Source organism: Python bivittatus, unplaced genomic scaffold (genome assembly GCF_059951505.1).
Source record: "Python bivittatus isolate LINGU-HERP-01145 unplaced genomic scaffold, Pbiv_v1 ctg000220_np1212, whole genome shotgun sequence".
Lineage (NCBI taxonomy): Eukaryota > Metazoa > Chordata > Lepidosauria > Squamata > Pythonidae > Python > Python bivittatus.
The window spans coordinates 21,205,455-21,231,562 of record NW_028277048.1 but is presented as its reverse complement, the minus strand read 5'-3'; the positions used below and the strand labels follow the sequence as shown (position 1 = coordinate 21,231,562).

Here is a 26,108-nt window from a genome sequence, read left to right as displayed (position 1 = left end):
ACATGGGATACAGCTGGAACAACCAAAGAGCGTAATCTCAGAAAACTACCCGCTCCTGTTGTTAGGGAGGAGTAACTTAAATAGCAGAAAATCAAATCAAGTGAGCTTATCGCTATTTGCAGAACTAGCCTTCTTCTCCGTAAGGAATTACTGCAGTATGAAGAGTTTTACTGGAGGAACATTAGAGAGAAAGCCCGTGGGTTGCTATTGTATTTTTTAAAGAGGCACATGCTTTGCGATGACAAATTCTTCTGTGTTTGGCTGGGTGTTTCAGGAACTAATCAGACTGGCATCCTACAGGGATCCTACAGACATCAACCTTTCCCTTACCACATTGAGCATATCATTCCACAAGGAAGTAGACTGTTTGTCTGCTTGTGACAGTTTCAAACTCAAATCAGATCCAGGGAAACTGAATGAGTAGGAAGAAATTACCTTCTTGTCATAGGGTAGATGGCTGCAGAGCTATTTTGCACCCATCAGTCTCTCCATGGATAAATGGTCGTCTATATATTCAGCCACTGAATGGGTCATCTCTATGATCTTTAAAACTCATTAGAAAAGAAAGCAGGACACACATCAGTGAAATTGGAGAGCTCCACCAAATGGTGCAGTCCCAAGTGTGGGGCAATGTTGATCCTACAATGCTATAGATGGGGGTTATATAAGGACTTTGCCAGTGTTAGGACTTTGGGAAGCAAGCAATCAAGGTTTGCTGCTGTGACAAATGAGAGCATGTTGAGGGTTTTCAGTGCACTTATTTATGGTTTGTTTGGGTTTTTAAAATTTAATTTAAGCTTCTCTGGCTCTCTGTGGGAAAACAATGGACAAATGTGCATAAATATATGCACAGAAAGACATAAATTGTAGGAGGGGGCAAATGTTAGTCTTCTGCTTAATTTGCTGTTGCTGGAAAGGAAGAAGAGGTGGTTTTTTTATGCCCAGACCCAAGGAAACCAGAGAGGGTAGGACAAGTCACAAGGCCCACTGTTATTGGGCAGTCTGACAGGATAGACGTGAACACTGGTTGGCAGACAATTCTTTGTACTCCAAAGGGGCAGGTACTGGCTGATGGTTTTCTGTAAGTTGTAGACTTGCAAAATATAAACGTGACTGTGGGTATAGAATGCTAATGTCTGAATAGATCTATTCAAATAGATCTATTCTATATCTAGCAAATAGTTAAAATAGCCTGGATCAATGCTGAATATACTTTAAATTAGGTTGAGAAGGATTGGGAGGATTGGTAAAAAGTGGATTGCCTGAAAGAATCTCAAGTCACCTAGTCGTAGGGGTACTTAAGGGATTTGATGCTTCCAAACTGCAGAAGGCACTGATACGATCTACACCTCACAGACGAAAGTGCCCACATTTCTTGCCTAAAAAAGAAATGTCAGAATCGAGAAAGCAAAAAATCATTGCTAAAGAGGCAAGGGCATGGCATGCTTTTAGTAGCAGGAGATGGCTGAGGGCCACACTTGGCAGGACAGTAATGCAGAAGGGAGAGAGTTGGGGTTGTTCCTTCTTTATTCCAGGCAATTATGGTTTTTCTTTGTTATTTTAGAAGTATGGCAAACCTATTTTAGAGTATACAACCCATCTTCTATGTATTTTCTACTTCTGAATGGAGAAAAACTGTGCCACCCATTTTCAGCTGTGGCAGTCCAATTGTATAGAAGAGACTTGGGGCCTCAGCAAGCCTAGAACTGCCCACTCTGCTTTAGTACCTTAAAATGTCCTAGGAGGTCACTAAGGAGGGAAACCTATTTAGAGATCCTGCTTCCATATTACCTAGCGAGCAGGTAGCTACAGTTTGTGTGGGGCTTCCTGCTACATGAATCTAAGTTAAGTGACTTAGGGGTACATATCTTACAGTTGTCTGTGTCTTGGGTTTTGCTTTTGAGGTTCCTCCAAAGATGGTTTCCACATAGGTAATTTTTAATGTGTTAGAAAGGGTAAATGATTGAATACAGAGAGAGTAGTATATTAACCATACTTAATTTAATTGGGGTTTAATTAGGTTTTAATTTAATTAGATTTAATTCGTCCCCTCCTCTGCAGTGTTTTCCGGGTGTGGCCTCCAGCATGCCCCTTTGGGACTGCCGCTGCTGAGACACTTGTGTAGTAAAACGACACAGTTGGGGAAGGGGAGGGTGGTTGGGTGGTAATGACATTATCTGAGACCAGGAAAAGGGGTAATTGGGTCAAATGGTTTAGGAGCCACAGATTTAAATACTAATTTATAGAAACTACAGGACAGAAATGATCAGATGTAGAGTGATTCACCAGATCATCCGGATGTCCATAGCACTTGCTCCCGTGGATGTCTCCCTGCCCCACTTGAATTATTGTTATTATGGTTGCTCACACAGTCAGCCAGATGTTTAGACTGGATTTGGCATGGTGGTGGTGGTGGTTATTGTTATTATTATTACTATTATTGTTTCCAAGCCCTTGGGTAGGGATTGAATCATAAGCAGAAAAGTGGCCAACACTGGCTGTGACAAATAGTATCCCTTAATGTTTTTTTTTTAAATGAAAAGACCTCGTAAGCATTTTTAGAAAAAGTGCTGGGTGAGTGCAGCCCAAAGTTTTACTTGGAAGTGTGCTCCCCCTGGGGCATAAAGGCATCTTAGGGGATTAGTATGGTAGGGAGCAAGTTGATAAATGATATTTTGTGACTGGCTACTCACTATGAGAGCCATTTTGTGAGAGTGCCCCTTTCAAAAGCCAAATGTATGCTTTGTCCTTTGCTCAAATCCAATGAAAAACCTTTTGCGATTTCCTCCGATGCAATTTGCATATCTGAGAGCTTTGCTGAGGACGTTCAGATTTATAAAGGTGATTTAGTTTGTATGAGCAATTCCTGTGTCCTTTGTGCTAGCAAGCCTTACATTCACAGATTGGTATGGAATACCTGAGCATCTGATATGATTTGATTTCAGGCACTGCCATGCGGAATGATGCTATTGAGATGACCAGTGAGAAGCTGTGACCATCAAGCCACAAATGCTTTGCACCAGGGAAGGAAATGGGACAAAGTATTGGAAAGAAAGGTCTTTTGTTCCTTGAGGCAGTCGAGTGACGAAGTGATTAGTAGTCCCACTAATTGTCGTTTGTTCTAAACTTAGTTACTGCCATTACTTTTTTCTGCTATTAATTCCAGAATTATTATTTTGTATATGATTTTCCCAGACATTGTATAGCTGCTCTGGTAACTCTTCAGGGTAGGGCTGGTCTCTCATTAGCGTGCACCTGCAGAGCAACCAGTATCATGGATCCATATGTTGGTGCTTCTAAGAGCTATAATAATTCACAATTAAGTGAACAGATGGCCCAGGTGTAGGGTTTTTGTGGAATGCTTGTGTGGGATCACTGGTCCTATTTCCTAAACAGAGGACGGGAAGAAATCTAGAGAACCTAAATTACACAGCCTCTTTTAATGATATCTTCCGGCATTTCATTCATACCAACCATCCCTCTTTCATTTAGATTCGAAGAAGAAATAAACAAACGCAGCGGGCTGGAATTCACCTTCACGACACTCAAAAAGGTGAGCAGGGAAGCATTCTTCGATTTCAGATCCAGCAGAAGATAGCAGTTCACAGGGTCTGGGTGGATAAATCATCTGTAGGTTGGATTGAGCTTTTGCAGAATTGAGACAGTTTAACACAAAAGTAGTTTTGTTTGAATCTTAGTGAATTGGATCATTATTTTGCTTTAATGTAATCCCTAATCTCCAGAATTATGACTTGCAGGTTTAGAATAAGCAATACCCGGGAAAGTGGAGGAAGAAGGATGGTTTTGAAAGAAACAGGATAATATCAAAGTGGGAAGAAAAGGCCAGATTCTGTTATGTTTAAATTTTTAAAAGGTTTCATTTTAAAATTGGTGCCAAACATTTTCCATTGTTTAAAGTTCATATGCCAGAGCTTGACATGAATTTTAAAATAACAATAACCCTGAGAAAGTATTGCTGAAATGCATACGAAAGATAACGAGAAATGTATTCCCGTTATCTGATAATTCCGTTTTTACATTTTTGAAGTTTAGCATTTGATTTTCACCATTTTAAAACTTTTATCATTACCACAATTTCTTCACTGCCACTTAGAAAGAAAGTGCAATCCAGAATATAATGATATCAGATTGTTTTTATTGTTGTTGCTGGAATAAACAGGTAAATGAGTCATAGAAGTGCTGGCTTGGGACAGTGGCCATGAATTCTTAACAGTTTTGCCTGATTGTAACTTTTCCTCTGAAAATCAATTTTTTTAAAAAAAGGAATCCAGGCCCAGGCCCTGTAATTGTTCAGGTTCATCTAGCATTCAATCTATGATTTCTTGGTCAAGCTTATATAATTATATTGGCTATTCAATGTATAATAGAATTTTCCAGCATTTCTGATTCTAAACTTTGTAACAATCCTTGTCCCACTACAAGTTCTCTTATGCCAGCTATAGATAATAATTTTGAATGTTAGCTGGGGGTGATTGCTGTGGTGCCTAGGCGTCAACAATTCTGATCAGGGCAGGCTGCTATTATTAACTGTAAATTCCTTTTCATTGTGTTCTTCCTGTATTAAAACACACTTGCCTTCTTTATTCCCCTGATGTCTTTTTACTTACGATTAAGAGATGACATAGTGGGCCAACCCAGATTCCTGTCTAATTTCCAGTGTTATTAAAGTATTGTGGAAATCGTACATATGGTGGAAAATGACATCTGTAGAGACGTACATAGCCTGGTTCCCTAAATCAAGGATTCTAAATTTGAAACTTAGAAATGCAGGGCAGACATATCTCATCCTCCACCCTGACTGCACTAGTGGTGGCAGTCTGAGCAGGACCGTTCCCCTCTTTGAACAAGCTGTCCCTTGAATGACGTGCTAGGAACAAGATGGCCTGTGCCCCCACTGCTTTGTTGCAACATCAGCAAGTGCTGTTTATTCCTTGTTAAAGTTATTGCAAGCAATATTTGTCCATTATTACTTATTCTTACTCATTAAAATACTGTATTGATAAATTGTTGTATGAATGCCATAGAATCTCTCCAGCAGATATGCCGCAAGAAAATTGTCAGAGTAAAAGAGGTCCAGTCCACAAACTCTAACCTCTCAAACACAGGTACATGCTTTATGTCACCTGAATTTCAGAATGGCAATGATAGAAACAGAAGACTCAGGGGGTCGTTTTTTGTTTCTAAGCTGTATAATTACTGGAGCTCATGATACCACTGGGGAAGGCAAGCATTTTGGTGGGACATTTCAGAGAAATTCTGCTGGCAGAGATTTTTCCCAATTAAAGTCAAAATTTCTGACCTGTTATTAATGCTATTTTCAAATGGCGGGGCAGAGTGCTAATCCTGCAAAGATCAGTCTCCCCTTCCCCTAGCTTGTGACTGAAATTTATGCTAAAAGCTCCAGCTAAAGTGAAAAGTCACAAACTCTTTTTCTCTGATCTTCATCCATCTACAGGACCTGGACAATGGCTTTCTGCACAAAACAGAATTGGAAACGAAACTAAGTGGATTACATGCGTGGGTGGAGTTAATGACTACTATCCAAGAACAGGTGAGAGGGAGGGAGGGAGGGAAGGAAGGAAGATGGGTGTCCTGGAGTGGTGTTAGTTTGTAGTAAATATCCACATCTAAGTTTGTTGACACTTAGTATGATCATCATTTAATGAAAATTCTACTTTACTGTTTATTTGGATTTTAAACACATCCCAAAGAAACTGGTCTTGAGGACACTTTACTCCATGCAGGTCAGAAGATACGTTTGCACACTCATCCTGTCTTTATTAGTAGATGCAGGGAATATCTGGCTTAAAAATAGGGGGAAGTGACCTACACTGAGAAAGTAAACAGCGGATGTACTCCTCCTTTTCTGATTTTATCCCCTCCCTTTCTTGTACTGCCACAAGCACCTTACAATAAGCATCTGAACCAAATTTGAAACATGGAAAGTTTGCTGAAGTAATAAGGCATCCTGTGGCAATTACAAATATTCAGAGATGCATTTGAAAACGTTCATACCTGCATAGAGCTCCTCAGACTTTGTGCCTTGGAGTATGTGCAAAGTGATTCAACTTCCTCTCCTTGGTTTTTTTTATACTGGATTGCTGCCCTGATTTTCTGCTAATGATTGGCTTCCAAGGAGCCTCCTCAGTCATCACATCCCAGATCAACTGTGACCTGCAATAGCTTGTACATGTATCTTAAATCTGAGTTACATGGAGTAGTTATGATGGCACCTAAGAAGCAGAACCACTCGTCTCTATCAATCATAGGCATCCTTGTGTGCAACGAGGGTGCAATTATATCTGCTACACATCCTTGGTGTTTGAGGCCTAACTATTTCCACCGATTCAGGAAGGAATTCCCTGGTACTCACGCAGCCTCTCTCACCTTCACTGATCTAGATACATATACATAATCAGGCTGGAATTCTTCTTTCTCACACTCTTGAGGATCTGCTTCTTAAATCAAGCCATTATGGAATCCCCCATCTTACCTCTGTCAAGAATGGCTCCCCTGCCCTGCCTTGGCATCTAAGCTCATCTCCAACCACTTTATTGTTTGATTTATTGGATTAAATACAAAGGAAAGAGCTGCGGCCAGGCGCCTTGATTGCTTGTCTAAGGAGCACCTATGGGCCACTCTCTGTGCTTGTGTTCCTGATTGTCAGGTTTCTAACCCCCTTTGTTCCCATTTTATGCTGCATTAAAGGACTTCATTATTCTTACCTAACTCAGTTGCTAGGATTAAAAACACTGCTGGCAGAGCTAGTGTGCTGTCCTTTCTCACCTTATCCACTACCTTGAATGAGACCTGGAAGCAAACTGGCAACCGATGCAGCTTGCAGAGCAAAGGTGTAACAGGTACCCTTCTAGGGGCACACAGAACTGCCTGCGCTGCTGCATTTTCCACCAGCTGAAGCTTCCCGATACTCTTCAAGGGCAGTCCCACGTAGAGCGCATTACGAAGTCCAAATGGGAGGTGACCAGGGCATGAGTGACAGTGTGCAGAGCCCCCTGATCCAGAAATGGGTGCAGCTGGTACACAACCTGAAACTCTGCAAAGGCCCTCCTGGCCACGACTCCCACCTGCTCTTTGAGCAGGAGCCGCGAGTCCAGGAGGACCCCCAGATTGTGCACTGGGTCTGCCTGGGGCAGTGCTACCCCATCCAGCACCAAAGACGGTATAGTCCTAGAACCAGAAGACCCCAAAAACCAAAGCCATTCAGTCTTGCCGGGGTTCAGCTGAAACCTGTTGTTCTTCATCCAGACCCTCACAGCCTCTAGGCACCAGGATAAGACTTTCACAGCATTGCTTAATTCACCAGGGACAGAGATGTATAATTGGGTAACATCAGCGTACTGATGATACCTCACCCCATGGCGATGGATGACTCACCCAGCGGCCTTATGCAGATGTTAAATAGAGAGGGGAGAATACCGAACTCTGCAACACTCCACATAGTAGGGGCTGAGAGCAGGATCTCTCTTCCCCAGCTACCACCACCTGGAATCGGCCCTGGAGAAAGGAGGTGAACCAGCACAACACCATGCTGCCCACCCACAATCCTCTGAGCCAATCCAGAAGGATGCTATGTTCGGTGCTATCAAAAGCCACAGAGAGGTCAAGTAGGGCCAGGATGGATGCACAGCCCTCATCCCGCCCTTGCCAGAGATCATCCAAAAGCACAACCAATGCTGTCCCAGTCCCAGTCCCATACCCAGGCCTGAATCCCGACTGAAGTGGAATATCCCAGATAATCCATTTCATCCAAGGTCCTCCGAAGCTGCTGCACAACCACCTTCTCCATCACCTTCCCCAAAAAGGGGAGGTTAGATACTGGACAAAAATTGTCCAGTATAGTGGGGTCTAGTGATGGCTTCTTGAGGAGGGCCGATCCAAACCCTCCTTAAGAGGCAAAGGAACAACCTCCTCACTCAAAGAAGCATTAATCATCGCCAGAACCCACTCACACCACACCCCCCTGGCCCGCTTTAACCAGCCAGGAGGGGCATGGATCTAAAGAGCAGGTGGCTACTCTTTAGGAACTACTCTTGATGCATAAAATGCAGCAGCTAATGTGCCCATAGTAGAGGTTGCCTGTTGTGGGCCCGCGTGACTTATGCTTTGTGCTTAATTCAGGATGATAAGGAACAGGTTTCAGTCTATCAAGGAAGGGGAAGACTCTTCTTAGGGTAGGCTTTTCAGAAATGTGTTTTAGTTGTAGGAACAAAGTGTGCCCCTAACACTGATGCCAAAAACTAAGGCCCTGAGTAGTAACTTGAGTATAGGTAGTCCTTGTTTAGCGACCACCATTGGGACCGACAACTCAGTCGTTAAGTGAAACAGTCTGTACATGAAACCACGACTGTGCTTATGATCTTACTTCAGCTTTCCTTTGCTTTACGGACCTGTGAAGGTCGTAATGTGAGGATTGGTCATAAAGTTACTATTTTCATCTCCATCATAACAGCAAACAGTCACTTAACAAGGTAGTTGCTAAACGAGAACTACCTGTAGTATGATCTTCTCTGGCTGAGACAGAATCGGGAATAGGTGGTTTTCAAACATTTTCTCCTCTCCTTTATCATGTGAGGTGATTGAATCAGGTAACCAATTGGTCTTGCAGCAACAAACCACCCAGACAGCATTTTGCAGATTCATTTCAGTAAACAATGTTTGTTAGGTAATCAATACTGAGCAGCCCCTTTTCCAGCCTCCACTCATCGTAAACCAGATTCCACCTGGCTTCATCATGAGCCTACCTGCCTCTGCCATGACATTGTCTCTTGGCTGCTTCCCAAAGTTGACAACCTTAATTGCTTCAAAGGCAATAAATCCTGGGGCCAGTGTGCTGTGTTCTCAAAATGATGTAGATATACATTTCTTATCTCTAAAAATAAGTTTAAATGCAGATTTAAATTTAAAAATCTGTTTAAATGCTGGTGGTCTGTTTATTAGGAACTGAGATAATCAGTTCCCAAATGCACTGGGTTGGCAGGTGGTTCTTTTTCTGCTGATAGACAAACCATGCATCCCTTCCCAGCTTTTGGCCCTTCCAAGAGGCCTGAGAATCACTACAAAAAGGTTCTAATGCTGCTATTTTTTCCTTTGGGAGATCAGTGGGATAAGGCCTGTGGACTCTTGCCATCATAAATCAGTTTTGACTGGAGACAAGTAAAAGCTTGAGAAAATAAAACGTTGTTGTTGTTCAGTCGTTAAGTTGTGTCCGACTCTTCGTGACCCCATGAACCACATCGCGCCAGGCCTTCCTGTCCTTCGCTGCCTCCCTGAGTTTGCTCAGTTTCATGCTCATTGCTTCAGTGATGCTATCTAACCATTAATAAAACATTAGGACTGGCCAAACATTCAAAGGGTTCTGACTTCAGAACCTTCAGGTACGGTCTTGCCTGCCCCTCCATGACACAGGTGTGTGTGTCTGTGTGTCTGTGTGGTTTACTCACTACAAGGATTCCTGTGAAAGTTACTATGCTGAAGAATCTGCCTTTGGAAATGACCTTGAAACCCTTCCTCCTTGTCTTGATAACATCAGCCATTTATGAATATGGGCCAGAGATCAGGGAGTTGCTTTATTCTACAAAGAAAAGATAGCATGGAAAGAAGGACAAGGGTAGAAGATACATGTTATTTGCTTGAATTTCACATTTAGAAATCTATAAAACCTTAATCTTAGTTATTATTCAGATTCACCCTTCTCAAAATTTTGCAATGCAGTTCACCAATAAAAGAAGTGTATTAGGGAATCATGTATAGGCATTTATATATGCATAAAAGTAATATATAAAAACACATGTTTGGAGAAATATGCACCAATGTGCACATATTTTACTGCAGACTTTAAAAAAAAAACTTCACTGACAGACTGAACTTAGCAGATTTGCAAAAATTGCAAAACTGCTATTGACAGATATGCCCATTCCTTGTTCTAATTAGTTTGGCAAACCTTGTCAAAATTGAAGTGTGGGTGATTAGTCAAAGCTCAGTAGACAAGCATTGCACCTGTTCTCATAAAGTAAAGAGCAGAATAGGTTAAAAAAGGATTCAGAACAGGATTTTGAGACTAAAAAATGTTTCTGACATGTTAAATACATAAAGGGTCACTGAAGTTGAACCAACTAGTCCCACACCACCTATCCCTTTCTCTTGGCCATAGACATCTTGAAGGACATACTTTTGGCAAATATACCTGTATAGATGAAGGGATTCCAGATTATGCAGAAACTTTGTACCTGGAGAGTCATTTAACAGAGTTAGCATTTTTTCCTAGATCCATGAGAAAGAATGTATAGGATGTCCTCCTCCAGTTTCTAACCACTGAACTCTGAAAGCCAATATTAGAGTGTTAAAATAAGTCTGAAGAATCAAATGCTCAAGTTCCTAATCAGCTGTAAAATACACTGGATGACCTTTGTCCATTCACTTTCTCTCATTCTAAGCTACTTCACAGGATGGTTAGAAATATGAAATGGGGGTAAGCCATTTTAATTCCTTGTATGAAAGATGGGATATAATTGCTACTATTATAACTGTGAAGTGCACTGGACTGTCTGGGGACATATATGAGACCTCCAGTATGGAACTTTATTCATATGCAACCACTCTAGAGTGTGTTGGGGAGAAGGGAGAGGGCACCATTGGAGAGCTGACATTAATGAACCACCATTCCTATAGATTCTTTAAGGATTAGGTCAGTTTATGACATAATAGTCAAATGCCTTTATTGCTTAGCAGATTTTGGATGACACATCCTTCATCCTCTTCCAAGAGTGTGGGCATCTCTCTCTCTCTGTATGTGTAATTAATATTAAACAGGCACAAATAGGGCAGGACCATAGATCAGTAGAACAAATGCTTTTCATACAGAAAATCCCAGATACAATCTCCAGAATCACCAGACAGGTCTAGAAAAAATTGTCTGAAATTATTATTTATCATTCTGGCTTGTTCATGTGGCACATAACACATTCTTCAACCCATTCTCCCAGAATGATTTCTCTCTATATAAGTATTCTGTTTCCCCTTCTTCTAGGTGACCACTCTTCAGAAACCTCTAAGAAGGTTGCAAAATTCTTCTCAATAGCCGTCTGGTTCCTTCTTCACGCTATTAATTGGTAGCTGTTAATTATTATAGGGCTTTCTCACAATTTTAAAAATTTCTTTTTATAGTTATTGTATTGTATGCTGGTCTTTTACTGTGTTGGTCTTGGGCTGTAAATAAAACTGACGGATGCTCTATTTCTTCTCAGATGGTTTATAAGATAACTTGGGGGATGACTGCCATTTCCAAACATTGCCATTATGTACATTTCATTTTTGTGGTATTGTAATACATATCACAGGAGTGGGGTGGCCTCAGAATTATTGTTCTCCAATTTTTCTTTCAGCTTATTTTAGGACTGAGAATTCCTCATCACAATGGCCAGTTCCACATCTCTTTTCAATTCCCCTTCCTTTCTTGTGGAAAAGTTGATTCCAGGGCTCACTCTGCCTTCCTCCCTCTAGAGGAACAAAACATTGTTTCTTATTTTCAGGAAAAGGTCTAGGTTTTGCAGTGATCTTTAAAAATCATAATCCAGCTGTGTGGGGGACCGGTTTGCTTTTGTTACGATGCCATGAGAATATGAGTTGGGAATCTACTGTTTCTGAGCCCTCTTCTGGTTTCCTTAGCCAGAAAATCATTTCTTTGTAGGTCTCTATTATAGAATTTCAGATCCGCATTTGAGTAATAATAATGACCTACCATACAGAGCTGTTGTAGATATTACTGATGTAATATATGTATGAGACATATTGAACACAAAAAATAGATGTATAATGTTAATTAACATTGTATCCAATCATAGTTGAGCTTCCAATGCTTAGTTGCAAGATCTAACCACTGTAAACTTAAGGTATGATTTGCATATTAATCTCAGCCTATTTCCTGCTGAACTAGGAACTTGAGGAAGTGATGTCACAGATTAAAGATGTTTCAGTTGTGCTGGGGATTGACAACAACAGATACATGCCTGACCCCCACAGGATTGTAGAGGATGTGAGAGCTCAGTATGAAGATTTGGCTATCAGGAGCTGGGAAGAGTTGGAGGCACTCACCCGAAGCAAGGTATATATCCATGTTCCATTAAAAATTGTCCAAAGTGCTGCTGGTGGACCTCAATTATAACAAGTAGCCCTGAAAAGGAGAATAATTTACAGAGACTTGGTTCAGCCACAGCCCTCCACACCTAACTGAAGTAAATGCATGGCACGAAGGGATAGAAAATGGAGGCTGACAGAAAATACAACAATGAGATTCAACAAGGTCAAGAAAGAAATGAAAATTTGGTGTAAAAGAAATCTCCAGATTAAATAGAATAACGAGGCAAAGAACGAGAAAGGAGAAGAAAATAAGAGTATTCACAGGAATGCTGATGGGAAAGCAGAAAATAGATTAATATTCAGATAGGAAGGACTTAATTGTGCTGTTTTAGTCACAGATCTAAAGTTATGTCGTCTGTGCATGTTGAGCCTAGAGCTCCAGAGGTTTGGGGCAGAGATTTTTACTTGAATCGTGAATATGATCCTTGTAGATCACAAAGTAATGGTTTTGGGGGGTTTTGGCCTTACATTCCACGCTGTGGATGTTGGAGGAGGGAGGGGGCAGGAAGTATTTACAGTGTGTAATATTCTCTTAATTATTCCCTCCAGCTGAATGAAAGAGAAGTGTTATCTGCTAAGTATGGGGACCATCTCCTTAATGACCGGAGGGTGATTGCCGAGTTAAATATACAGATCCAAAAAATGAGGTCTTGCATTGTCTCTCTGAAAAGCCAGGTAAGAATGTGGTTGGTAGAAGACTGCAAAATCACAGTCCTTCCCAAACACATAGGAATACGCAAATGAAGCCTATATTCCTGGCAATAGTGTAGACACCGAAAACCTAAAAATAAAATAAACATGATTGAAATCTCATTATGTCATAAATTAGATGAGGTTTTGGTTATCTCATCTCATTTCGAAAGCCTTCATGCAAGAACACAGAAGTGTTCGTGATCACATGAGAATATGTTTGTTTGTTTGTTACCTTTGAGTCAGTGTTGACTCCTGGCATCTGCCTGGACCAGTCCCTGCAGTTTTTTTGGCAAAGTTTTCAGAAGTGGTTTGCCCTTGCCTCCTTCTTAGGGCTGAGAGAGAGGGACTGGCCTAAAGTCACCCGCTGGCAGGCCTAGAGCTCATGGTCTCCTGGCTTCTAGCCTGATGCCTTAACCATTATGCCAAACTGGTTCTCTTTTAGATGTATGTATGTATATATGTATATATGTATATGTATGTATGTTTAATTTGGGTTTGTATGGATCTCATTTATGCATGTTGAGGGTGCTACAATACCATAAGTGCCATGTTGCCTAAGCCAATGTACTTCTCAGTCTGGGAACCTCCACATATGATAACTATCAGTTCCAATCATCCCCAGCCAGATATGCTGGGACTGAGGAGAAATGTGGCATGTATGACAGAAATTATGAATACTTATATCTCAAAGAACAAAGGAGAGAAAAACGACTATTAGAGAAAATAAGTCCAGGAAGCTCAGATGGTCTTATTTGCCCCCTTACCTTTGTTAACTTTGTTAACTTGTGGTTGACTTTATGTAATATCTCATTAATGTGTTTCTGTTAGAAATACAAGTATATATGTTGTTCCTTTTCCTGTGTGGCTTAGTAGTATTCAAATGTGATGGTTATCCAAGCTAATAGGAAGACCTAGCAACAACCAAGCTATCCCTGTACATTAGAGCTGATAGGGTAATAAAGGGAAACTGCAAGTGGTGGCAATGAGCTGGTGAAGATACGTGAGCAGGCATTTCTCTATGATTCTCTGTCTTCTTGGAGACATGCCACAATTTATATCTGCTATTGAAAGGCACAAGGAATGCCAGCAATAAGATATTTCTGTGTCCTTCCTACGTCGACTTTTTATTTATTTCAAATGGGAAGAGGAAAGAAGAACAGGGAGCTTGAGAGAAACAGGTTTCCCTCACTTGTGGTCTTCTGTGTACTCAGTGTCTACAATTAGAGGATAACATCAAAAATGTTGGTCTACAAGGAGAAACAGCCCTCAACGACGCCAAAGCAAAACTGGCAAAATTGGAAGATGCCCTTCATAGTGCCAGGCAAGACTTGGCTCAGCTGGTTAAGGAATATCAAGAGCTGATGAACATCAAGCTGGCTTTGGACATTGAGATTCTCACTTACAGGAAACTAGTAGAAGGAGAAGAAAGCAGGTAAGACTGTTTATTTGAAGCTTCTGGATGTATAAACTGAAAAGAAAGCAGAGCTTAGATTAATTTTCCTCCAAAATATCTGTTCAAAATTCTTCTGGGAGATTGAATTTCCTTCAGAAATTATTTCAATATTCAAGCATCTGATGCCTATGGCATGTCATACCTGAAGGGTTTTTTTCAACATCAAAATTAAAAAATCAGGAAATCCAACAGTCTCATGGTGCTTGAATGTCAACATCTAAAGAAAAATGTTCGGAATGCAACTTTGCATTTCAAACATCAGATTCAGATTTTGAATAGGAAAATGGAAACATTCCGCAGGTTTTTAGTCCTTTTTGTTCTGAGAAGGCTGTAGTGTTCTTTGATATCGACACTACGATGTAGAGTTAGCAACTTCAGCCTGGAAAATGAAGGGACTGGGATTCCAGTTCCCGCATGTTCTAGCATTAGATACTGACACTACATACAGTTGATGTTCTGAATCTTAAAATCCTTGGTCACTAAATCAGAAGTCTGATGGCACTTTTTTCAACTACCATTTTTTATTAAAAGGCCTAAGTTTTGTGAGCTGCAGCTCCCTTCATCAAGTGATCAAATTTAATAAAATTAGTTAGAAAAGGTGCCACCATACACTTTCTGATTTTTTTAACCATAGACTAATACGGCTCTCCTACTGGTCAATTGAACTCACACTTCTGGAAGTCTGTTGTGAAGCATAACACTGAAGTCTAGGATTAGTTCAAAGCTTAATTCCAAAATGCAGATAAGACTTTTTTTCTCTAGCTGTCTGCATGGTTTCATAGCATCCAGACCTCCATGGTTGCATGTCTTCTACAGCATTGCTTCCATTCATAGTGTGGGCACCTGCATAATGTAAGCTGATCACCCAGCCTTCCAGCTCACATGGCAATCTAAGTAATAAAGAGTTCCTTCTATACAGATATCTATATATCTATATTCAAAGCATGAATATTAGAGTTTGTGTGGTGTTCGTGTGAAGAGAGGGCTTTGGAACTGCACATGTTTGGTAGCGGACCCTTAATACACTTAATAGATATTAACAAAGTATGTTATAGAGTCTTCTGGCTGCTTAGAATTCCAGAGATGCCTGTTCATTGGAAATATTCAAGAGTGCAAAAGGCTTTGTATTTGCTGTCACCTATTTTATAACTGCTAAAAAAAAAAGGAGGGGGAGCCAATGACAAACAGTCCTTTACATATATAGCTGCAACTCTTAAGGATAGATCGATGTGAGAGTCAGGGTTTTTTATCCTGAGGACACGTGGCAGCGAGCATCTGTTGTCCTAGAGGCTGTTTAGTTTTCCAGGATGGGAACCCTCAAAAGAACTTAGGAAGGACTCCTTATTTTTAAATTTTGCTTACATTGCTAAATTATTATTCTTCTGAACGCTTATATTTTACAGTAAAACTGAACTAATTTGTTGTTGTTGTCATTTTAATCACAGCATGGAGTCCCCACCACCTGCATTCATTAGCAAAATCTTCTCCAGACCAAAGTCCTGTAAGTTCGTTGTTTAATATTGCATTGAAATTATCATTTTTTTTAAAAAAAAATATGCATCCAACATTTGACGAAATCTCATTTGCTTTCCCAAATGCTGAAGAACTGAATGAGCCAAGATTATGCAAAGCTTATGGGATACAATATCAAAAACTCATGGAATACTCTTCACACTTATGCTAATTCAGGTGTATGAGTACTGAAAGCAAAAATAAAACAGAAAATGATAATTAAAAAAAGAAAGAAAAACCATGTGTTTTGTGTTTTTCCTTTGCAGTTTTACCCGACTCTGACATCACAAATGTCTCAGATGTGGCATCAAGAGCAAAAGATTTGACAAATGAAATGACGCAGAGTTGGAGCAGTTTGGAAACTGGACTTTCTAGAAGTCACAATGGTGGAAACAAAGTGGCATCCAGTAATGGTTCCTTTAGTAGTTGCAACAATAGAAGTGGAGGCACTCCAGATTGTAGCCTTTCTACCAGTTATATCAGCGAGGGCAGAGATATCTTTGAAAGTTCTAGTTATTCCCAAAGAGATAATTTAGGGAGTCCTTCCAGAAGTAGTAGCAATAGAAGCGGAAATTTTGCAGATGCTGAAGACACCATGGAAAGCAATAGCTCCAGAAGTTATAGTTACCGGATTGGGAGTAACAGAAGCCATAGTAAGAGAAGTGGTGATAACCTAGAAAGCAGCAGATATCCAAGTGGTGAAATCAGAGATATATCTGAGGGTAGCCTTTCTAGAACCCAAAGCAATGAAAGTGGAGCCTTGACTGAGACTGTATTTGCCAGAACCTACAGTGAGACAAGTGACAATATCCAAGAGGGCAACAATTCTGGAAGTCCAAGTCACACAAGTGCAGAATTTTTGTCATCCAAATTTTCCAGAACTCAAAGTGGGGAAAGCAATAATTCCTCTGGACCTAGATATCATAGTTCTAGAAAAGAAAGTGTTCCAGATGGTAACCAGTCTCAAAGCCAAGGCAACAGAGATGGAGAACTTACAGACAACACTTTTGCTAGAAGTCACAGTGGTGATAGCTCAGAAGGCAGCCTTTTTAGAAGTTACAGTGGGACTAGTGCATCCTATATAGAAGGTGACCTTTCTAGAAGCCAGAGTGATGAAAATGAATGCAGAAATATCCATGGAAATGAAGGATATGCTGAACCTATTGTTTCCGAAACCACCAGGGCTGAAGATGGTAGGGTCCCTGTAGGTGGCATTTCTGGAACTTACAGTGAGGCAAGCGGGGACATCTCAGAGGTCAGCCTATCTGAAAGCCAGAGTGATGAAACTGAATTTAGAGGCAGCCATGAAGAATTTGCTGGACCTGTACTTTGTAGAACAAGGAGTGCTGAAGATGGTGGAGTCCCTGTAGGTGGCATTTCTGAAAGCAGCAGCGAAGTCAGCAGAAATAGTTCATTGGGAGACCAGAATCAAAGCTCTACAGATACTGTCTTTCCTCAAGCCCATACTGAAGGTACACAGGAAGATAGCCTTAATAATTACCCCAGTAATACTAACACAGCCTTTGTAGAGGGTAGTGTTTCTAGGAGCCTTAGTGATGAGAGACAATCTGTCTCAAAGGGTAGTGGCTTTAAAACTCCAAGTATAAAAAGTACAACTTTAAGTGACAGTGTATTTGTGAGAACTCCTACTAGTGTAGATGAAGAGATGTGTGAGGAGTCAGTTTTAAAAATTCATAGTAGGGCAAGAGAAAGTTCTTTGGAAACTAATATTTCAGGAGATCCTAGCCCCAGAAGTGAAGAACTTTTACCATCTGATCTTTCAAGACTCCACAAAATGGAGAGTAGAGGTGTCTCAGATAACAACCCTAGCCTTCGTGGATGTGGGAGCAAAAGCAAATCAGAGAGTGGGTTTTCTAAAAACCAGAGCAACAGAAAAGGAGGCTTAACTGAAAGTGTTTTTGCCAGAGCTCATAGTGATCCAGCTAAGGGTGACTATTTTAGTAGCCAGAATGATGGAAGTGAAGGTTTTGTAAAAGCTGCCGTTTCTAGAATCAACAGAGGCATTTTGGAAGGTGGTTCCTCCGGAAGTCAAAGCAGCAGAAGAGAAGGATTTGCAGATACTGATCTTATGAAATATCAGAGTAAAGAAAGCAAAGGAAGTCATGAGGATACAAGTTTTCCAGATTATGGTGTCAGGTATGCAAGTGAGACAAACGAAGCTGTCTTACAGTCTGGTCTTTCCAGAATTGAATATGAACAAGCAGGCAGCTTTTCTAGAAATCGCAGTGAGCGTGGAAATCCTGTAGAGACTTCCACTCCTATTCAGCTTCACAGAAAAAATGAAGAGGCTACCGAACATAGCTTTTCTAGAAGCCATAGTGAAGAAAGTGGGAGCTTTAAAGCAGCTGACTTATTATCCAGAAGCTCCAGTCAAGAAAGCAGAGGTATTTCAGAGGCTACTATTTCTAGCAGCTGTGGCAAAGAAAATGAAAAATGCACAGAGGGCATGCTTTTTAGAAATTATAGTTACAGATGTGCAGTTACATCACATCCTAGAACTGAAAGTGCTGAGGCTGAAGATATTCCAGAAAGTGAGTTATACAGAAGTCCCAGTTCTGAAAGTGGAAGACTTTCGTCACCTGGAATTTATAGAGGTCGAAGTGGTGAAAGAGAAGATGAGTCTGAAGTTGCCTTTTCTAGAAGCTACAGCAACAGAGATGAAGTTGCAATGAATAATCAGTGTATAAGCCATGATAATAGAAATGAGTGATGGGTCAGCCCCCTCAAATCCCATCACCTTGCCCTATGAGGGTTGCTCTGATGCGTATCACTACTTTCCTTCTAGTGAAATATGTTGTTATATCGCATCTGCCTACAAAGTAGGTGTCTCACAAACACATGAATAGGAATTGGATACCACTTCTAGAAGCTTCAGTTCATCTAAAGATTGATGGTTTGTGGATGGGAATCCATAAGAAGGTTTATATTACTAACGTAATAATTGGAAAACGGGACTCTGCAGGCTTGAAAATGCCAACACAACCTTCTTTGGCTATTATAATTTGTGAGTCACACTCAGAATGTTATTTAAGTCTTTTTAATGCTATATTCTGTGGTGAGGGGACTAATATTACAGTAACCGTACAGGCATTAATTACAACAAAATATAAGCCAACAGTATATAGTTTTTTAACCAGTATTATTTACTACATGTTGTTTGTTGTTCTCATTTTCCTTTTATTTACATATATTATCCCAAACTTTAAATATGCATTAAAGCAAATAATATGATACTCTGCAAGAAAGCTTATTGGGTGGAATCTAACTAGTATATTCCACTGCTGATCTTTTGGCTGATGTCAAGGATCCCTTTTTGAGTTGATCTGCTGAACTCTTAAAGGCAAAAGTTATTTTTTCATTTCCTTAGAAGGCCTTGGAGAACTTTAATGGACACCATCAAGCTTAGTGGAAACTCACTGGCCAGTTCTGGGAGGCCCTGTTTTTTGCTGAGTCTGCGATTAATCTGTTTGGTCTTGTTTTAAGACATTAGGCCAAGTGTCTGAAGGTGCCTTCAGACATATGCCTCAGCAGTCCATAGGTTGTTTCATTTGTGATATTCGCACACCTATGCAGATGGATAAGCACAAATCACATCAGCTCTTTCTGTAAATATCAGGTGGAGCTTTCATTAAAATGGGCTCTGAGGGTGGAAAGTTAACATGCAACAGTTCTCTAAATACTGCTCTGCTGATAACGCCCCTACAGAACATCAGGTTTGGCCAATCCAGAGGCTTCATACATTGCCAGATCATTGTAGGATCCAATGTCATGCATCCTTTTGCCTTTGCTTGTCTGGTTTTAATCTCTGAGCAAAGACTCTCCAGGTTAAATCTTCATTCAAGACCTTGAATCTCTGATAGCAACTCACTTGCAGTGGCTGTAAACATGTTACTCAGAATGGATAGTAATATTAATAATAATTTTAACTCATAGTTTTTTATTGCAATTTGAATACAAAATAGGGATGGGAGGAAAAATGTGAAAAGTACATTGAAGCCAAGTCGAGTGAATGTTAGCCCAAATTCAGATCAAATTGTCTATCAAAACAGAACCATATTATGTTTATGCTAGCATGTGGTAATTTTGGGAACAAAGCAGCAGGTGGGTGAAAATTTCTCTATATTTATATAAACATAGACAGGAGTGGTGATGTATGTCTTTTCTTGTATTTTCTTTTCTTGTATTTCCAAACTATAGCCAGGGTTGTAAAACTGAAATTGGGTACTGACATTCAAAGATTAGGAATCTGGTGATCAGAGCTTAAAAATTGGATGAGAAATTACATCTTAGCCATGAACCAATTGGTTGAGCTGGTTGGAAGAAGTTGCATTCTTTCATCCTCTCACTCCTATCTGTAGCAGTAAAAATGTTAAGGGCCTGAGTCACAGGTCTGTTGTAAGATTGAATGAGATAAGGTATGGAAAATGCACTACTTCCAAAACAGAATTATTTATATTTAATCCCTGATGCCGCATTAGTATCATTTGTCTCTCCTTTCTCCTTCATCAATTAATCAGCCATTCATGATTTCTGTCATGAACAGGAATTATAACACCCTTTGGCCATATCAGAAAAGTCATTAAGAGCGAATTAAAATCTTTAAAACTGAAGTTGTCAGACCACATGCCCAATTCCACCCAGTTAGTGTAGTGTGTCCCAGTGCAGTGTAGCCAGTTAAATTAGGGGTACCTGGAGATAACTCGGGCTAAGAATAAATGAGGCAATGCATATTACTAAGCAAACATCAAAAGCAGGGCTAGAATCTGTGAAAAGGAGAAAGAACGTTTCAGTTGCTGAACAAAAGGGCTGAATAACTGGCTTCTTTTGCACTAGACCCTTTGTATTCTCCTAAAATAAATAAAATACATGTATAGTTCTGTACACATGATTAGTAATCAGAATATTTAACAGAATATTTAATCAGATGGAAACCATCTGAAGTCCAGTCGTGGTAGACAAGGTAGAAGAATCTCTCCCCGCAGACTCCTCCTGATTTTTTGCTACCATAGACTAATGGAGCTCTCCTCCTACAATCCCTGCAACCTTCTGATTGATGTCTTGGCTTCCCATGGTTTACTCTTCCTGTGTGCCACACAAGGGGATGCAGTTCCAGTGTGAGGTGTGCACAGAACTTTATCACGTGAGCTGTCCTAATATCACAGCTGAAGCTAGATCAAATGATAGGAAAGATTGATTACGTGCCATCAAGTAGTTTTCGACTCCTAGCAACCAACTGAATTCACTGTAACTTCTTCCTGAGCAAACAAGCAGTACAGAAACAAACTGAAGAAGGGGAAGAATGCTTCTGACACAGGTACAATGCAGGAAGAACACTTTATGCAACTTGTCACAGATTTTGAACCTGAAGTCATGGAGAAGCTGCATTGAGGAAGCAGAGAACCATGTGGAAAGTTATAACAGAGAAAGAAAAAGCCCCCCCCCAAAAAAGTTGGCTGATTGTCCTAATGATGATTATTTCACATTCCTTAATCTGTAAAGAAAACAGTAAACAAGATGTTTAAGGTTGCCTTTATCATAAGGATCCATAAGGTATTGTGTTGCCCTGTTTCTAAAGTAAGGGTTTTAATACCTATGCATACACTGTAAATGAAAATCAGAAGTTATAGTAACAAGCAAGTAGTAAATGAAAAATCGGAAGCTATTCTCCGGGTATATTTATTGGTTTTTAGTGAGATAATATAATATGCCTAGCACATATATTTGTAGCACTTATTTTGGTCTTCCTTAAATGTAACGCTTAATTTTTTTCTTGCACTAAAAATAAAGCCTATTAGAAGGTAGCATTTCTATGGACTGGGAGCAAACGTTGTCATTCAAGCTGCATTCATGCAATTTTACTGTTATTTAAATACTAGAGATGCACAGGTGACTGATTTTATTGAAACAAGATGTTAAATAGGTCTTCATCCCCATAGCAATCAAGGGCACCTCCAGGCAATGAAGTTTTCTGTTAACAAACCCTTCCAGTTTACGGTTTAAAGAAGAGGCGATGCTGGGGCATTCTCACCATTGCAAAAATAAGGATGCTATGAGGATGGGTGTGATTCCATTCAGGGCTCTGTCAGGCAACCAGCGCTCTGCTGCTGGCAAGCTTTGTCCAGACTTCCCCCTATTTCTCCTCTCCCCATTTCCCCCCCATAATATTTGGTGGCCTTCTGCATGTGGTTCCTTTGCAAGCCAGTGTACTGTGCTACGGCTGGGAGGCAGACAAGCCAGACTCTACCACTGAGAGTACAGAGCCCCTCTCCTCTTGGTAGGAACCCTCCAAGCATGTGGGTTATCATTTTCACTGCCTTTTTCCCTGCTGTTCCTAAATGACAAAAGAAATGGGCACTGAGCATTGTTACATCTGCATTGTCGTCTGATCCATGGGGGTGGCTTCTCTGTAGCTATCAGATGGGAACCCAAGAGTCCTCCCAATAACCAGATGGTAAATTTGAGCAAGACCTAGCTCTGATTCTGTGCCCATTCTGTTCGTTTTGCTCACTTTCTGTGGCTCAGATATCAATTCAGTGCGAATCTTGACTCATACGATGGCACTGAATGCAACTTCCCTGTTGTGTGTTTTTATTGTATTGTATTAAAATACGGCTCTGTTAAATAAAGTCCTAAGCTCTTTAAAAAGGAAACGGTGAAAAAACTAACAGAGAAATGGTCATTTGTTCCTCCCAAAATCTTGCCATTCATGTCAAATATTTCCCCTCACTGAGGGGAGAGAAGTCACTGAAGGGCAAGCAAGCATTAAGCTTTCATATTTGATTCAGGTAGGTGTTGAGTTTGCTGACCGATCAGGGAGGATTTTCTCATGTACTGTACGCATATTCACCAGACTCCCAATAACAGCTATTATTTCAGAAGTAGTACAGCTGTGATCTTATACAGGTTCTTTCAGTAGGGCTTTCCCCCCCATGGGGCTGTGAGGCCAAGTGTTCAGATCCTAGAAGCCATAGACACACTTCAGTTTCTCCCATCCCTAATGCAGTATAGCACACTTCAGACTAGATCCATTCAAACAAGACATTGGGTAGCCTTACTGAAGGGGTACCCAATTAGTTGTTCCTTAGAGACCACTCAAGGGGGCCTGAACCTGCCTTGATCCACAGCTTGATTGAACGCTATATTCGGAATTGAGGGAAAAATATTCCTCCTCCATAAAATTGGCTGGCAACTTGGTCCAGCCTTACCTAGCTGCAGATTAAGCCTGCGAAACTATTATCTCTCCAAGTTCATGGGGTCTTTCAATTTAACCACTTTTTTTTTTTTTTTTTTTTACGGTACTGCTCTGCTTTAGGTATCATCAGAGGGAAGAAGTTAAGGGGCAGAGTTGCCTGACATAAGCCAATGTAAGAGTTATTTACCATGCCTGTCTTGGTCATCTTTAAATCCGAAGAGATCTGCATCATCCTTCCGATGTAGATGCTGCTTAGGAATTTAACAGTGCACAAGTTTCCATATCCAAAAACATGTGCTTAGGGTTGGAAAAGAAAGGACGCGTCCCAATTTTGTCTGGGTCCCATCCATTCATCTGAACTTGCATACTCATTAGAGGCTGATAACACCAGCAAACAGAGTGCAGGATGGGACTGGGTAAATAAGGAGTAGTGTCCTGAATCTTCATTGAATCCCCCCAACGTAAGTCCATCCTCTGTATATACCAAGCCACCCCACAGAATAGTGGACATTTTGCTAATTTAATATTTTGTGCAGTCCGGCACCAATCAAAATATCAATTTCTTTGCAGCCACAGCACTTCATGGGAACTAAGAATAATGACAAATCTTTAGGAAATAGGTCTGGTTTTAGTTCATAAAACGTGAATCCAAGGAACCAAAATTCTAGATCTTTTATGGCGGGGGCGGGGGGAGTTGTATGAGAACCTGCTTTCTTTCGCTGTGGACTACCTAACTCATTCTCCTTGAAAAAGGGGCATTTGGAGTCGGGGGGGGGGGGGGAGGATGGACTGGCCAGAGTTGATATCAAAGGTCTCAGGGGGATTTAGCCCAAGGATCTCTCACCTTAGGCAGAACCACTGTCCATAATAAAGCCATCAGACTAGTTGCATGCTGTTCTTCCATAGAACAGACAATTGCCAATATATTGATTGCAGCAGGAGTATTTCCAATTGGAAAAGTATTCCAGATATGTGTGATAAAAGGAGGTACAAGAAACTCTTCAAGTGATTCACCAGAAAACTATCTATGTGCTTGTTATGTTCCTTTCTCGAGTTGGCTTTTCTATTTATGTGATTGCCAACAGCAGCCAAATAAAACAAGTGTTGCTCTGGTAACACTGCGTTGTTACTTCCAGATATTTCAGCCGCCGTTGAGAAAGGTTTTGAGTCAATGAACAACCTGTCCTGGATGGGCTGCATTCCATTCAGGAAAGGTAAGCATACCTTCCAGACAAAATAGTTGGATAACAGCTCTTGAAACTTCTGTACCACTTCAGACCAGGGACAGAAGAAATTGGGGTCAGCAGAGAAAGCCAGAAGATGGATTATCATCTTAGAGTGCAGTTTGATTCCCAATTATCTAGGTAATACGACCAACGTTGCTCACTCGCCGGTTGTCCTGAATTTCACTAGTAAAATGAAAAAAGCTGGATTAATGAGGAGTGGATTTTCATGAGTTGGAATATCAGCTCCATTCAGTTCTGCTACACAATCTGAATTCTTGAGTGCTACATGGGTGTCCTTGCACCAGGTTCTGATGGGTGGATCTCAGAGTTTTAATTTTTTTAAAAAAGTAGATGAATAAACCCAAAGTCTACTCACCATTTAAATATTCCTGATGTTGTGAGATCAATACTGGCAACAGCAGGTATTCTATTAAGTTATACTGGCAATATCCACACAACTGCTTTAATGTGCTCCCTTCCCATCTACAGCTTGCAAGAAATAATCTCTTGGCACCCATCTAGTGAATGTCCAGATTTATGCAGCATTTGGGTAAGTGCTGTTGTAGAGCTGGAGTTTGAGAAAAGGGTTTAGCCGTGGGGATCAATGCAGGAGCTGCATGCTATCCTCAGAACAATAGGTGAGGAGAGGAAGTGAAGAGGCAGAGCTCCTGGAAGCTATGGCCACTGGAAAGGAAATACAAGAGAGATGTCCTTTCAGTTACACATCCAATTAAGCCAGGGACAAGCCAGTCATGTACAGGGTTTTACACTCTCTAGATTGTTGGAGGATCAGACCCCCACTTTTTTTTTTTTTTTTAAAAAGGTGGCTGTTGAAGCCAGGTTCCTGGTTTTCCTCACTGCCAAAAGAAAATTGAGGGGCAGGAGAACAAGTCTGGGACCAGAGGGAAGGAGGTGGTCCTACAGGAAACTAGCAGAACCATTTGGAGCCATGGGTTTACCAAGACAGAACACACCATTTCAGATTATCTCCTTGTGCATCACCACCCCGTACATTGCCAGCACGCAGCCTCTGGAGATGGGATAAGAGAGAAAATACTACTTTCAAAGCAGAGCACCTCAGTCTATCCTCAGGCTGCTTCAGCTGCAGGTGGACAATGAGATACAGAAAAGTGGCATGATAATGATGTCCCTTGGAAATTGCTAGTGATCTGTCTTCAGACCAGGGCAAAGAGATTGAGTGAATTTTTCCACAGTCTGATCATCTCATCTCATCATCTCTCTCTTTCTCATCACAGCTCACAGCTCTTAACAACTAATTTCTGTTGGGGATTTGGGGGCATTTGCAGAAAAGAGATTCATTTGGGGTTGGTTTGTTTTTAAGAAAGAAGAACCTTCTCATCTCAGCAAATATCAAGGTTGATAAAAAATAGGCAGGGAGAACTGAAGCACGCAAAAGGGAGAAGCAAAAGGAGAAATAATGTCAAATAATATTCTGTGTCTGGAGAGGTTTCCTTCACTCACACAAATATTTAACATTTGTCATCTCCTACAAAAATCAGTAGCTTCCACTAAATTATATAGAGAAAGAATATAGGGTCCAACAAAACTGATGCCCCTACTCACTGGCTTCCAGGAAACATTGCACTTTGCCACACATGGTCCATTGGGTCATAAGCTTTCCCTAAGCGAGAGAAATTCAAGCTATTTTCTTCCCTTTGGTCTCATCTACTCATGTGCAAACTGTGGGCTGTGGGTCAGGGCACATGATGGGAAGTCAGGCATTCCAACGGGAAAGCAAAGGGTGGAAGGTAGGCTTCCTGAAGCACAGGTGCAGCATAGAAAAGAGCCCTTTTTTCTGGCATTTCTCAGATGT

General features: G+C 40.8%; 1 protein-coding gene across 1 annotated transcript in view; it reads left to right on the top strand.

Moving 5' to 3' along the window:
* Window positions 1–22,495, top strand: part of LOC103056771 (uncharacterized) — a 43,116-nt gene extending 20,621 nt beyond the window's left edge. The window contains exons 3-9 of the mRNA XM_007420738.4: window positions 3,493–3,553; window positions 5,477–5,572; window positions 11,975–12,142; window positions 12,727–12,852; window positions 14,082–14,302; window positions 15,769–15,824; window positions 16,102–22,495. Coding sequence (XP_007420800.2) covers window positions 3,493–3,553; window positions 5,477–5,572; window positions 11,975–12,142; window positions 12,727–12,852; window positions 14,082–14,302; window positions 15,769–15,824; window positions 16,102–18,566 — 3,193 coding nt within the window. The 3' untranslated portion in view covers window positions 18,567–22,495. The remainder of the gene's footprint in view (window positions 1–3,492; window positions 3,554–5,476; window positions 5,573–11,974; window positions 12,143–12,726; window positions 12,853–14,081; window positions 14,303–15,768; window positions 15,825–16,101) is intronic.
* Window positions 22,496–26,108: the final 3,613 nt, after the last annotated feature.